Raw genomic sequence first — 13,908 nt, forward strand, 5'->3', positions numbered from 1 at the left:
TACCTCCTAGCCGTCATCGATGAGCATTCACTGTCATCTGGCGAAGTGCTCTACATTCTCGTGATCGACCGTTTGACCGATACTCCCAGTTTATTCCCCTGCCAAACTTTTACATTCAGTACCAACGCCGGTAGTTGACGTAGCCCTGATGTTTGGCCTCAATGAGCGCTGCCAATCAACGCCGATACAGGCTCACGACCGCGGCTAGTTCGCTCTTTCGAAGGACAGCTCCTATCCCGGTTAGTTACTAGAACCAAGTATAATCCTGGAGTTCATTGGGTGCAAATTTATTGAGATATCACCACCATACATTGGACAGACCAGAGGTCTGCGACTGGTACAAAAGGTGGTCAAGGGAAAAGGAAAAAAAAAAAACCCTCTTTTGACCGCCGAACCCACAAGTGTGGTCTCCAGAAGTGTAGCTTACAGGTCTAATTGTTCGTGTATTTGCGCGTATGTACAGAGTTAGTATTTTGTACATTTGTTATATAGATTCTAGCAACCCTCTTAGGCGGTTCGTTTATCCAGAAGGTTCTGATAAATTGTGAATTCGATACCAGGCAAACCATGCAAGCACAACCAGGCACGGGGTGCCAGAAACTACCAAAATTTTTTCAAAGAATTCGCCAAAAGCGAGACCGTCGCAAAACCAGTTTACGAAGGAAAAAAAATCGTCCAAGCAAAGCACGATTTGTGGTGCCAACGTCTGTTTGGGTATACATATTAAAGATGGTCGAATATGTATTTCCTCCGCCGACCAATCAGGTCTGGGTCTTTGTGGGAGAATAGTTGGTAAATTCTCCGCTAAATATCCCCCCAACTGTTTTATCCAGGACTCCTTCTAGCAACACTAAACTAACTGATAAAGAACGTGATTGCTGCTTCTTAACTCGGCTGCCAAGGTGTACGAGAGTGTAACGCATGTGTAATTCAGGGGCCAACCGTCCGATGAAGTTATGGCCTCTCTTCCTTTCTTCAGCGCACTGCGTATCATGAGCTTTGCAAATTTATTGAAACTTGTGATTTGCAATTTTTCTACCTTCAGCATCGACCCCCTTTACGCAGCTTAACTCAATCCGATAATGCAGAGCTCATTGCTGAGCCGCTTCTGCCGTGCCTTCGACAACAAATCTCCAAGCGTTGGCGCTAAATATTTCTCGTTGTAGTGTCCTTTTAGGATCTACGACAGTGGTGGGAAGGAAACAGAGAGATACATGACTGAGAATGAAGGCATTGTACTTTCTCCTCTTGTAGCTAATTGCTGGAAGAGGCCCAGTAGGGTTCCTACTACTGGCTCGATCCTATTCGGCTTTTACTACAGTGTTTGTCTCATATTACCGGTACCTGACAGACTGTCACGGGATTTGGTCTGCCTCTGCCCTGTCAAGTCAGAGTATGAGCTTGTGTCGAATCCGGCTTCCGTCTAATTTGATTGAGCCTGCATTCAGACTTTTTGTTTGTCGGGGTAATGGCAGTGATAGGGGAAATAAAAAGTAAGAATCTATGCTCGATGGCTCAAGTATGCCCCTGGAACTTTTAGCGGTTTCCGGGTTTGCACAACTTTGGACCGAGCCTACAACAGACCTGCTCAGTGGTAGTATTACAGCAGACCTTGAGAATCCCTTTCGTTTCCTAGGATTAGCGGCTTCAGGCTGTCAACTGCTAGTTTATCAGCGACTGTCGTGTCCGCTAGTTCTTGGAATAACCATCCGGCCAATGCTTGTTGACATCCGAAGCGAGGCTGAGTGGACAGCTTAATCTGCAGCGTTGGCAAACTCCAGAAGACGTTCTGTCCCTTCCTTGGTTTCCTACCGCGCACGTCATCGATCTTCTTCTATTGGTCCTAAATCCAGGTTGACCATGGCTGCACAGTAGGGGAGTCTGGACCCAGGATTGTGGGTACATCAGAGCACAGCTGAATTTGTGGCACTGGGGCGTCTCGATCAATCGGAGAAATCTTGTTAGGGTCGGACAAAAGAACATCCTGCCTCGCGAGTTACTTGGTGTTCTGTCACGTCTTCGGGCTGGAACGGCACGTCATTCTTCTGGACATTCAACTCCAGGGTCTGATATTCCCCAGCCAGAGCGACCGAATCGAGTATCCCATGTGGAAAATATCAGCAGTCCCGCCAGACGACCAAAAAGCTATGCGGCTGGCGAAGGGTTGGGTACTCGGATTAGGCTAACCGACCATCTACTCGGCCAAATCGTGTTGTAGATGTCGCGATTTAGAAACTAAAAAGGAACTTGCGACGGACAGGCAGGCTTTCGATTGCCTCGGAATGGTTCGCGCAGGCCTGCTGCTCCGCCAGTCATATTAGCGGCAGTGCCACCCTGGGGATTCGGTTCCCAATCTTGGCTCTGGACTCAAAACCTCCACCCGTCCGCAAGGAGGGGATTTGAATTTTCCATTTCCTCGCTGGCTTCATCATCTGCATCTTCTCCACTGATAGCAGCCATGTTACTCGGCTAACAGCTGTCAGAGCTCTCCGTCGAGGAGAAAATAAAACATGATCCGCCAGTCGCAGCTTCCGAGCCCGGGGTTGCCTTTCCCTGCCGGCCACCGTCTCCTGCCTTGAGCCGCATCTATCGCTGTACCCCCGTGCCAACCATCGTCCTCGATCCCACAATGTCTATCGTCGAAGTTTCCGACAGCCATGTCGCTTTATTCGGACGTTCGCGCGATTCCCTGCTGCGCGCGCCCATCGGCTACATCGAACCGGTCGCCATCCCTGCCCCGAATATTCCCACCCTCTACGGCGCATTGCGTGCTGCATGTTCGACTAAAGAAATTCAGGTGATCGAGACTGTACTAGCTAGAGGGGATGTGCCACAAAATCTCCGAGTAACCCCGATTTTTGATGGGTCTAATCTGCTCTACATCGTTTTGGAGGCGCAGAGAATCACAGAGGAAATAGCCAATTATCAGCATGCCTACATGAATGAAACCTATAAGATCCTCGTCGATACGGTCAAAGAGTATGCCATCTTTATGTTGGACCCTCACGGGCGTATTGCAACCTGGAACGCTGGAGCGGGCGTGCTCAAGGGATACAAGGCTGAAGAGATTATTGGCAAGCATTTCTCGGTGCTGTACAGCAAAGAAGATCAGGCGAACGACAAACCGACCAAGGCACTGACGGTTTGCTTGCGCGAGGGCCGCTTCAGGGACGAAGGCTGGCGGTACCGAAGCGACGGGTCGCGCTTTTGGGCTGACGTGCTTATCACCCCGATCTACCAGTTCGGCCAACATGCTGGCTTTGTCAAAGTCACTCGTGATCTCACGGAGCGCAAGGAGGCAGAGGCTCGCATGATTTCCGCGTTCGAAGAGTCGTCTCGGTTGAAGACAGACTTTCTGGCCAACATGAGTCACGAGATTCGCACACCCATGAATGGAATGCAAATTGCGATGACCATGCTGATTGATAGCGGCCTTGGCCCGCAGCAGCGCGAACACTCTAGAATCGTCCAGGAATCAATGTCACTTCTTCTCCATACTGTAAATGAAGTGCTAGATTACTCAAAAATCTCCTCCGGCTCCTTCTCGCTGCACTCCGACGTCTTGGATATCCACGAGGTGGTTGGCGCGGTCGTACGGAACTGCCACTCATCCCTGAAAAGGGGGGTTGAAATTAGCACTGTCATTGCGCCGGACATTCCCAAGCGCCTCCAGGGTGATCCTCTGCGGTTCCGGCAAGTCCTGCAGAATATGGTAGATAACGCGGTCAAGTTCACAGAAAAGGGCTATGTCAGGGTTACCACGTCGATCTTCCTGACGAGCAAGATCCTACCTGTTTCACGGTCAAGGCAGAGGTGGCAGATACAGGTATTGGAATTCCAGACAGTGCGATCAATACCTTGTTTACTCCGTTTACGCGCTTTGCCAATTCAGCGATAAGAAAATATCCAGGCACCGGCCTGGGCCTTTCCATTTGCAAAAGTCTGGCGGAACTGATGGAGGGCATGGTCGGATATGGGCCCAACACAGACGGTGGAGGCAGCATTTTCTGGTTCACTGCGAAGATGCGCAGTGGTCGTCCAGTTAGCTCTTCAGCCAAAACTCGCCGCGATTCCTTTGCGCAGAGGAACGTCGTAATAGGGAAGGAGATTGGGAAGCTTGCGCCTCAAAAACATGTCCTGTTGGTGGAGGATAACCTGGTCAACCACAATGTGATGCTGAAGCTCCTTCAGAAGCTGGGTTTTGAACGGGTGGACGGGGCTTGGAATGGGGCCGAGGCGGTTCGCATGATCAAACAGAAACCACTTTCTTTCGATGTCATTCTGATGGATATCTCCATGCCAGTCATGGATGGCTTGTCGGCGACCCGGCACATCCGCGAGATGGGGCTGGAGATGCCGATTATCGCCGTAACGGGCAACGCGCTTCAAGGCGACGCCGAAACGTATATCGCTAAGGGCATGAACGATTGTATTGGGAAGCCGGTTCATCGCGATCAACTACTAAGTGTCCTGTGGAAGTGGCTAGGCACGTGAAAGTTAGTACGATAGGCTAACTGTTCCATATACATGGCGACCCAAAGAAGCAACCCAGATCAATACGACCAAGTATAAGCAGGGCCAAGCAGTATCCTACAGGCCCTCCAGTAGTAAGCATCCCATAATTCCTTCACGTCTTTCACGATTATTCCCAGGACTAAATAATACAGTGTTGCCGGCGTCCGATCAGGAAAACTGTAATTATCAGACAGTTGATTGTTGAGTGTGGAAACGCGGCAAATCGCAATACCAACGAAGTCGAAGATATGTGGCACTTAGCTCCACTTGAATAAGAAGATAAGAAATGCAGTTATCGAGTATTTCTGTCAGACTCAAGACGAAAGCGGCGAGTGTATTGTAGTTTTAAGAGAGTCATGTGACAGACTATGCTATGTAGATTGGAGGAAGCCTGTTCGGCAGACTCGTTATGTTTTCGCATGCACCAGTGTCTCTGGGAAGTGTCTACGGGGAATATGGAATATACTTTAGCTGACGTTGAGCTATCTGTATCTGTGAGATCTTTACGCGCAATTGGCGAGACATGGGGAAAAGGGGACGGAGGTTTTATTAAGTTCATTGAATTTGACGTTTTGGACCGAAATCTCAAGTCTATTATATACTGCTGGCTTTGACTGCCGGTTGTCGTCATCCAAGCATCACACCCCAGAAGTTGTGCTAGTTGACTGAGATTATTGCCACAGTAAGGTGGACGTGTCTCTGAACCGAACATCACGCCAGCTTCCATGTGAGGATGGTAAGCTTAGAGCTGGGTTTTGAGTGATTCGTCGAATCCGGTCCCACACGTCCCGTACATCATCCCCTTTAAGTATTTCGATAGTGTCTGACAAGTCATGATAATGCAGCTAGAGAGTTTTAAGTATCTCCATGTTCCTACAGATAGAAAGACAGTAAAACCTAACTTTAGTACTCACGCCTCCTCTTGGTCTCCCCTGGCCTGAATAAGATATTCATTCGCAGCCAGCCCAGGGCGCCGGACGAGCACCCATTTAATACCGCTGTTGGTCTCGTGACGGCTTTGATTGGTCATTGGTGGATATCTTCGGGTCATGGCTGGATATTTCCGAGGCGCCGAATCCGTGATCAAGTGGATACCGGGGAGAGCTTGGTATAACCCTAGTCCAGATCATCGCAACGTATGAACGGAACAATCCTTGTCTACGCATAATTGAAGAACTAAGGACAATCTCCTTGAGCGCAGAGCTCTGTGTGCGAGTACCGACTCAAATACCGTCTACTGTACTTGTAACATAGAACACCATATACTATAGGTCGGTCGGGTAAGTGTAGTTGTTGGAATGACAGGCGCGGATTGAAAACTGTACGTTTCCTGGCCTATTGGCCGAACAGATCCACAGGTCCAGAAGTACGACTGAATACGGATATGGATGAACAAGTATACTTGACAAATGCAGCCTTTCCTTTTCTGAACTTGTCGCCGGCTGAAGACCGCCCTATCCCGTTGACTGCGAGCCCTACGCATACTTCGACAGAGCCTTGGTGAAAGTCTCGGCCCATTGCTCACTCCACCATTAATTAGCCGCATACACGCATACCGAAGTGGAAAGGATCATACCTGGTGTTCATAGTTACGAATTCTTCTAACTCTAAGTGCATCTTTTCCTTCACCTCGCGGCTCATTGTTGCCGCCTTGTAAACCGAGTCTGACAGTTGCTGCGCACTAGACGGGTTAAATGTGATGCTCCCCGGGCCCATGAACATTGCTGCGCCTGCAAACTCTGACAGGACAAGGACACCATAGCGGCCTCTTTGGCAGGCGACATATTCAGCCGCGACGAGGTTCATGCCATCGCGGCTGGACGTGATTAGGCAGATGTCGGCGATGCGGTATAGGGCTGTGAGGTCTGTGAACGGGACAGAGTGGTGGATGTACAATATGGGGGCCCCGTCAGGAGTTGCTCGCGAGACCGGTCAGTATCAAAAGCATATAGCAGGACAAGAGGGTTGCGCGTACAATGTTCGCCGTTTATCTTCCCAACAATTGTACTTAGTTCTTTCTCCAGGTCCTGATATTCTTTCACGTCCTCTCGGCTAGGAATAGCAATCTGAATAAGGGTAACCTTTCCCTTCAAATCCGGATGCTGCTGCAGGAAGTATTCATATCCACGTAGCTTCTGCACAAGACCCTTTGTATAGTCCAGTCGATCGACGCCTAGAATGACAGTCTTTCGCTCATATTCCTTCTCCAATTCCCTGACCCTCTCCTGCACATCCTTATCCTCAAGTCTATTCTCAAACTTCTGCGGATTGATACCAACAATAAATGTCCCTGCGTGGCTTTTATGGCCTCGATACTCAATATCGTTCCCGTTAACCTTTACCTCCAATCCGCGCCTGCAACACTCCAAGAAATTCCGCTTATACTCATCTGTATGGAAGCCCACCAGATCGCATGCTAGAACACCAGTTAACAGTTCCTTCTGCACGGGCAGCGCCCGCCAGAAATCCTCCGCGGGGAAAGGGGTATGCAGAGTGAACCCAATTGGACACTCCTTTCCCTGCTTCTTGAGTCTATCGCGCAAGTAAGCTGGAAAGAGAAGCAGATGGTAATCATGCGCCCAGATCAGATCGCCGCTGGAGACCGCGTCCGCAACCGTGTTGGCAAAGATCTCGTTCACGCGCTGATATGCCTCCCAGGAATCTTCATTGAAACTCACGCCGGACTGATAGTGCAGGATTGGCCAGATGATTCCGTCTGCTCGTGTTAGCTTCTCAATGCAGATTAGGTAGAGAACGCACTTGAAAACTCGTTGTAATGGCCGTGCGCGAGCTTTTCATCCAGGAAGATGCCAGCAGCATTGTTCCCAGCGAGCGCATCGGTCGCGGCTTTGCGCTCCTCGAGGTTTTTGATGTCCCCGCCTGGCCAACCAAACCAGCGGACGTTTGTGGAATTGCTTATTCCTGAGAGCGCTGTTACAAGGCCGCCACTGGACAGAGTCGACTGGTAGGAACCGTCTACTTTCTGGAGGCGGAGGGGGAGGCGGTTGGAGACGATGATTAACTGGTGCTTCTTCTCGCTCTCATCCATAGCGATGATTGGAATGTCCGGTTGGATAATAAGAACTACTTTGTAGACCAATAGAAGCTTGTAAAGCTCTCCACCAATATGCACTTGTGCCCTTTGCAAATGTTTGTTGCGGTGATAAGAGATAATGAAACGGTCTCCCGTTCATATGGGGAGAATGCACATGGGTGCTGATGTCAGGGTTCGTTGCCGATGTTAAAACCCGTCAGTATGAAGTGTCTGCTGCTGACAACATGATGCCCGCATGACGTCCCAGGACGAGGCAAGTACTCTTGATGGGAACTTGACGTGACTGTTACGGATTCAAACGACGTAGAATATTAAACATATTAAAGCAGTCATGAATAAAGACGCGGATCTGATGTCGAGTGGCACCAACACAAAAAATATGGTAAACGGAGGTGTCAATTGAGTGGTATGCCACTGTATCAAGTTCAGCATTTGGACCAGACTACACTACACGGAATTAAATTAATAGCCATTGTTCAGAACGCAGACCCGCCGACTGCAGAGTGGCCGAGAAATGGGTCAATTGCGCTTGGGGCTATAGAGAAGGAGTTTATTCGCCTTCCACGTCTGGACAACATAATTGATTCATAGAAAGCTGAACCATCACGACGTGTCCAAGAGGCCGAAGACAAAAGGCAGAGGGACTGCTCGACACCGTACTACGCGGGAACAAGCAATTGACATTCATGAGTAATATCGCATTAGCCACGAGGTTTGTGAGAGTCCTCGGTGCATCTGTCTGAGAGAGTTGCGTACCGTTGTGACGAAGAGCCCGGCTTTCTGTCTTGTTCAAATGCATTTTGACTTGCCGCTCTGTCAGATATAAACTGGGAAGCCACAAAGATAATTCAGCACTTGCTCCCGAGTTTAGAAAATCTTTTTTATTCCCCCCCATTGGTTAAGAGAGCAATAGCTGATATAGGGAGCTAGCATGGTTCACTGCCATGACTGTGACCATCCGGCTTCAAACCAGACTGGCATCGGTGCGAGACCCGACACTGACCGAAAACCATTGGCTGATGTGCCTCAACCCGAGATGGACTGCGATAGCATCTGAGAGACTTCGCGGGAATCCAGATGCGACAAGAAGCCCCAGACGCCGGACTCCCCAAGCCGGGTAACGCGTTGCATGAGACTCGGCTTGCGTTTTCATCAAGTTTGGTTTCGGATCGATTATCAGTAAGGCGTGAAGGAAAATTTTAGAATTGGCGACGAAGCTGGATTAATCAGAGTATCGTTTGTGGGATATAGTTTCTTCACTGTTGGTCATACCGGACTCGTTCACCATGGTACAGTGCATATTGGCAAGTTGATTTGAACGTAGGAGGAGAGTTACCCCCAGATCTCTCAAACGGCGATAGTACGTTCGAGTAATTACCGTATGTAATTGGCATTTCATACCGAGCATTCTGAATGCTGGAGACGGTATCTCCTTGCGGATATTGCTGAGGTCGGGAAGAAGCAGGGACATCATTTGATCGCTGGCTAGTGTCTAAGACTTTCTCGAATTGCCCTAATTGCGAGGCGTTTGGCCACCGCAAACCACTTCGAGATTGCGAGTAGTTATACGCGCTCGCGGCAGGTGAAAGCACCGTCCCCAAACCATTGCGTCCTGACACTGGTGGTGCCTTACGCAACAAGGGATGCTTTTTCATTGACGGCGGTTCCCCAGGGCCGTTCGTCGAAGGAGTACTTAGTGGGCCAGGCCGATAGTCGTTGCCGATGTCGATGCCATTACACCAGTGGTGGTCTTGCGAGATCGCCCTGGCAAGGGGACCGGAGAGGATTTGGTCTTCCTGGCCTTGAAGATTCCGGTTATGGACAGTCGTGAGGAAACTAAGTATAGTGTTTATTGCATTTTCGTGGCGAATATGCTGCTCCTGGAAATTCCCTGCCTGCGCATAGAGCTGTTCGTGCTCCTCTTTCAGTTTGTTTACGGTGATGGAGACAGTCTGCTGATGTTGATGAATTGCTTGCAAGTCCTGATACATATTCATGAACCGGTCAGGCACTCGATTATAGAGGATTTTTTCTTGAAATGTCTCGGCATCGTCACTATCAACATCAGCCTCGTTTCCACTATCTTTAATATTGACGCACATGCAGCCTTCATTAGTTTTTGTTCTGCGTCTAGCTGCGAACTTTGGCGTCTGAATCAGCCACAGTAGATCAGGATGATCACGTCTGAAGTAAGGATTCGCGTATTCACTTGTACTTTTGTTCTTTCTCCCACTGGCCCGCATTGAATTATTAGAAATGTCCAACTTCTTACAAAAGCGGTACATGTGTAGCTGTCGAACAAACGAGGCATAATTATTGTGCTTGAAAAGCTTTGGAATTAGCGACCTGGCAAACTCGACTTCATTTAGTATGATGAATGAGTCGCCAGTGTCGGACCATCGAATCAGGTCGGCGTACTTCGACTTGTCTAAGAGACTTAATATGTTACTGTTTAAGACCATGCTTTGTACGGACCAGGGAAAAGGGGCTAACATACCTTCTCAGCTTCTGCACAAAGGGCGGAATTCGCTTTTGCTTAGCCTGCGCGTCCCTCTTTGCAGCTAAAGATCGTTGATAGAGTTCATCTAAGCTCGCTGACGAAACTTCAGATTCATTAGGGTCACAGCCTTGCTCATGAAGTGTTGACGGAGGTTCACGACTGCGACTTTGAACCAGCACATGGTTTAGCTGTCTTTGCTTAAGTTGGTTAGATGATGTAGAAGCGCAAGAAACATCATGTGCCGGCGGTAGAGCAGCTGTGTCGTAGTTTGCATCAGGAGAGGCAGCGGCGGGACCAGTGTTGCAAGTTGCATTCCGGCCCCTGTGTAAAAATCGGTTGTCAGGCAATGGGGATCCTGAAGCCTGAGGATAGTTCAGGAGCGGATCCAGCGAGGGACGGAAGGCTGGGCATTTGCCGGACGCTGGTCTCTTGCGAGTTATTCCTTGAGGACTCATTGCAGGCAATAGTAGGTCAACTGTCGGAAGGTACTTTCATCGACAGCGGTGGATAGGCCGCCATCACACCCCGGCCAGGCTTGCTTGCTTCGACAGATTTTCGCGATCTAGTGGATGCCAAAATAGAAATTGAAATACGATGGACATCCTTCTATGGCGTCCGGGCCAGGAGCTTCTGCAGGGGGGTTGTCCGTAGACACGACTCGGCAGAACTTTCGAACACAAGAGATAGTTAACGAATTATGTCGTGAAGGCCCGTCTCAGTAAATGTATCTGAAGTGGTAACGCTGGCGTAAATTACAAAAAAACGTAGAGGGATGATAGGAGATGGAGCCGGTAGTAGGAAACCCATAGGTCACAGCCACCAACGGGTGGGCGCAGTCAACACTGACTAGCAGAGGACAGATCAATGATACTCTGGCTTTGACGCCGGATTGACATCAGCAGAGACCACTGCGGTGGAGAAAGAGTCTGTGGTGGAGGGCGCGAGGGCGCGAGCAGGGGATGTTACATGAACAGCAGGTAACAGGTAGTGGGATACAGAGGAGCCCGCACCCAAGACTTCTTGAGGATGGACTGACCGGGAAAGCGAACAGATAAGAACGGTTGACGTTGTTGTACAAGGTCATTGACATCATCGCCCACACACTTGTTGCGTAAGACCTAAGCTTTGGCCTGCCGATTCGCTGGTTACGCAAGTTATCAGAGGTGCACAAAGCTGAGGTAGTTATTGCATAGTCCGTTTCGGCAGAATCAAGAGCTGCCAATTGAGCCTTGACGTCGCCCCGTAGACGCGCGTAGCGAACTGCGCTGTATTTGGGCAGCCTGAGACAGTAGTAGGATTCGCACAGTGAGTCCACCCAAGGCACTATCACCGCGAAACGAAAAGTAAGTCCAACGGATATGAAGGCTCTGGGGACGCTCTGCTACCGAATGCCTAATTGACTTCCACTGGCTTGAGGAATACTTCGTCTCCCGCGGCGGCCGGGCCAAACCCTCTACAATTGAGCCCACCCAGGTTGACTGGTCTGATAGTCCTATTAAGCCTGTGGGACCTGTAAGGAGGCGTTCCTTGTGGAGATGAGACTTCTTGAAGACCTGGAGCGGCTGGCCGCCTTAGCAAACAGGTGCGGTGATTCCTCGTTGCAGGACGCTATTGAGACACGGTTCCTGCGCAAGGACGTCAAACATGTTAGGGACTTGGGGATCTATTATAGCAGGTAGTGAGGGTCTCAAAGTAGCCCGGCTTGGGAATTTATTTGCTTGACAAGGAGCTACGCGCCCATGGGGGCCTGATTCCCTGGGAAAGTATGAACAATCCCGACAAGTATGATAATGTCGTGAGGGAGATTACAGCCGGTGTTAAAGACGGCCTGCAGCTTTAATCCAAGGGCTAAACCGATCTTAAAGAGGGTTTGTATTTGAGAATGAAGGGACAATACACGAGTCACTTGATAAGGCCAAGAATAAACGCCAGTAACACAGTGAGAAGCAATCAGGTCTTCAAGTCAATGCATACCACCAGAGAACAAATCAGATACCATGTTCCCACGCCTTATTTAAGATACATCAAACGTCTACAAAATCACATCCGAGAACGCTCTTCAGGTTCGTTCGAGTCGAGAGATTACGACTGATTCAGGTTAGCAAGATGGCCACACCCCTCGAGGGTTTGAATGATGCAGAGGGATCGTACGTGTATCTGGCCAACATATAATGCCTGAATAATTGCATGGATCAGCTTTGGCTATGGTAACTGAATGTCATTTTCCGCTAGCGACGATGTCCCTTCCGCAGTGTGGACAACGAGCGCGTCCGCATGTGGCTATAGAATGGCGGATACTGTCAACACAGAGAAAAAACATTGCACATGTAATGTGGAATGTTGGTTTGCGGGAGTGACAAAAGTACCAGCTTCTTGTTCAACAAGCCACGGTATGATATGGAGACATGTGCATTTAATTTTAATGGGTACGCTCCCTGCTACAAACATTATCTTTCTGGCATTGGGGCATTCAAGATATTTTATACTTTCTAATGAAAGACAGCCTCTTCAGTTGAATCTATACATTTTTGGAATAAGAGAGCTAATCTTGTGGCATTATGTCTTTCTCGGATAACAATATCATGTTCCCTCCGGATTCCTGTTTTCGCTCACTCTTATTACCGTTATATCTAAACGCTATTCCCTGAACTACGAAACATCACCCTTTTGAGAGATTCTTGGACCTGGTCTTTTTCCTCAGATCCAAGCCATGTTTTACATTTTCGTGTCATCATACAATTAGGGATCTCTTACATATCGCGATTTTTAGAACCCCATAACCGTACTCTTCGTCATCTCTACTTAGACAGACACTAATGCATATTTGCAATATTTCGGGAGATACGGATGGCAACCCGACCCGGAGAAAAGAATCAAAGTCGAAGTGAGAGAGGGATAGATAGATGTATGACGTACATTATTCAATTCCATATAATTGCACAGATATAACGAGTTGTAAAAATAATAATATAGGAAAAGGACGACTTGATCTTTCTATCTAGATACAGATGGTACGCAATTAAATTCAGAGGAGAGAACGTTGAACCTTGAAGAAGTTGCTCGTCGGCCCCCAATAGGGATATTGCGCTCAATTCTGGAAGAACTTCCATTTGAACTCCCTACTTACCGCGGCGTCCACTTCCGTGCGCGCCGGGGCCCGTATGAATACAAAAACAAAGACTGAACCCTAGTCCCAGCAAACTAGAGATCAGTTTTTTACCGTCGGGCAATTGCGTGAATGCGGCCGCGGCTTCCACGCTCGGGAACTGCAGCTTGTAAGGCCGACAGCCAGTCAGAACCTTGCCTGTATCATAAAACGTCCTCATCCTCCGGCGTGCCAGCGGGCACCGTGACGTTACAGTTATGTTGTGTCGCTTGTTTTACCATGCGGGACACGTANAGATTGATAGCTTTATCATCGCACCGCGAATGCATTAAGACCTGATCTTTCAAAGAGAGTAGTTGACTACGGAACTGCTTTACTTCCTCCTCCAGGGTAGTCCTCCGGTGGGAGACTTCTTGGAACCGTTTCTGGAGTTGGTCTATCTCCTGCTTCTTCTTCTTGCGCGATTTATTTGCCGCTGCCCTGTTTCGCTCGAGGTGCCTCGCCCGTTTGGACATATCTCTGTTCTGCCGGCATGGCGGGGCAGTAAACTTGCTGCTGCCAACATACGGGTGCGGGGAGCCGCGGATATTACGAAATCCAAATGCTGGATCATGGTCGGCGATGCCAGAGCTGGTTGATGAAAAGGATGAANGGGATGAAAAGCTTGGCACGGCCGGGTCGGACCATAAGGATGGCAGTATGTGATTTATTTCAGCACCTCCCGATGATTCA

At 49.1% G+C, this 13,908-nt stretch overlaps 4 protein-coding genes across 4 annotated transcripts in view; 1 reads left to right on the forward strand and 3 right to left on the reverse strand.

The window, feature by feature from the left end:
* Positions 1-1,521: 1,521 nt before the first annotated feature.
* ASPSYDRAFT_63069 (uncharacterized protein) lies at positions 1,522-4,494 on the forward strand (the record flags this gene model as incomplete). Its single annotated transcript, XM_040850214.1, has 3 exons — positions 1,522-1,594; positions 2,529-3,754; positions 3,781-4,494. The coding sequence occupies 3 exons, from the start codon at positions 1,522-1,524 to the stop codon at positions 4,492-4,494; spliced, it is 2,013 nt and encodes a 670-aa protein (XP_040695783.1).
* Positions 4,495-5,697: 1,203 nt separating this feature from the next.
* Positions 5,698-7,564, reverse strand: ASPSYDRAFT_138167 (trehalose-6-phosphate synthase; the record flags this gene model as incomplete). The annotated part of the gene is made up of 4 exons (XM_040840821.1): positions 5,698-6,039; positions 6,092-6,434; positions 6,491-7,231; positions 7,276-7,564. 4 exons carry the CDS (start codon positions 7,562-7,564, stop codon positions 5,991-5,993), a joined length of 1,422 nt encoding a protein of 473 aa, XP_040695784.1. The 3' UTR covers positions 5,698-5,990.
* A 1,262-nt stretch (positions 7,565-8,826) lies between these two features.
* On the reverse strand, positions 8,827-10,525 carry ASPSYDRAFT_214936 (heat shock factor family protein; the record flags this gene model as incomplete). Its single annotated transcript, XM_040844102.1, has 2 exons — positions 8,827-10,006; positions 10,068-10,525. 2 exons carry the CDS (start codon positions 10,523-10,525, stop codon positions 8,827-8,829), a joined length of 1,638 nt encoding a protein of 545 aa, XP_040695785.1.
* A 2,356-nt stretch (positions 10,526-12,881) lies between these two features.
* Positions 12,882-13,908, reverse strand: part of ASPSYDRAFT_52733 (bZIP transcription factor) — a 1,546-nt gene continuing 519 nt past the window's right edge. Inside the window, exon 1 of the mRNA XM_040848545.1 lies at positions 12,882-13,908. This exon is cut by the window's right edge and continues 519 nt beyond it. Coding sequence (XP_040695786.1) covers positions 13,380-13,908 — 529 coding nt within the window. The 3' untranslated portion in view covers positions 12,882-13,379.

The sequence above is a fragment of the Aspergillus sydowii genome, assembly GCF_001890705.1.
Source record: "Aspergillus sydowii CBS 593.65 unplaced genomic scaffold ASPSYscaffold_27, whole genome shotgun sequence".
NCBI lineage: Eukaryota > Fungi > Ascomycota > Eurotiomycetes > Eurotiales > Aspergillaceae > Aspergillus > Aspergillus sydowii.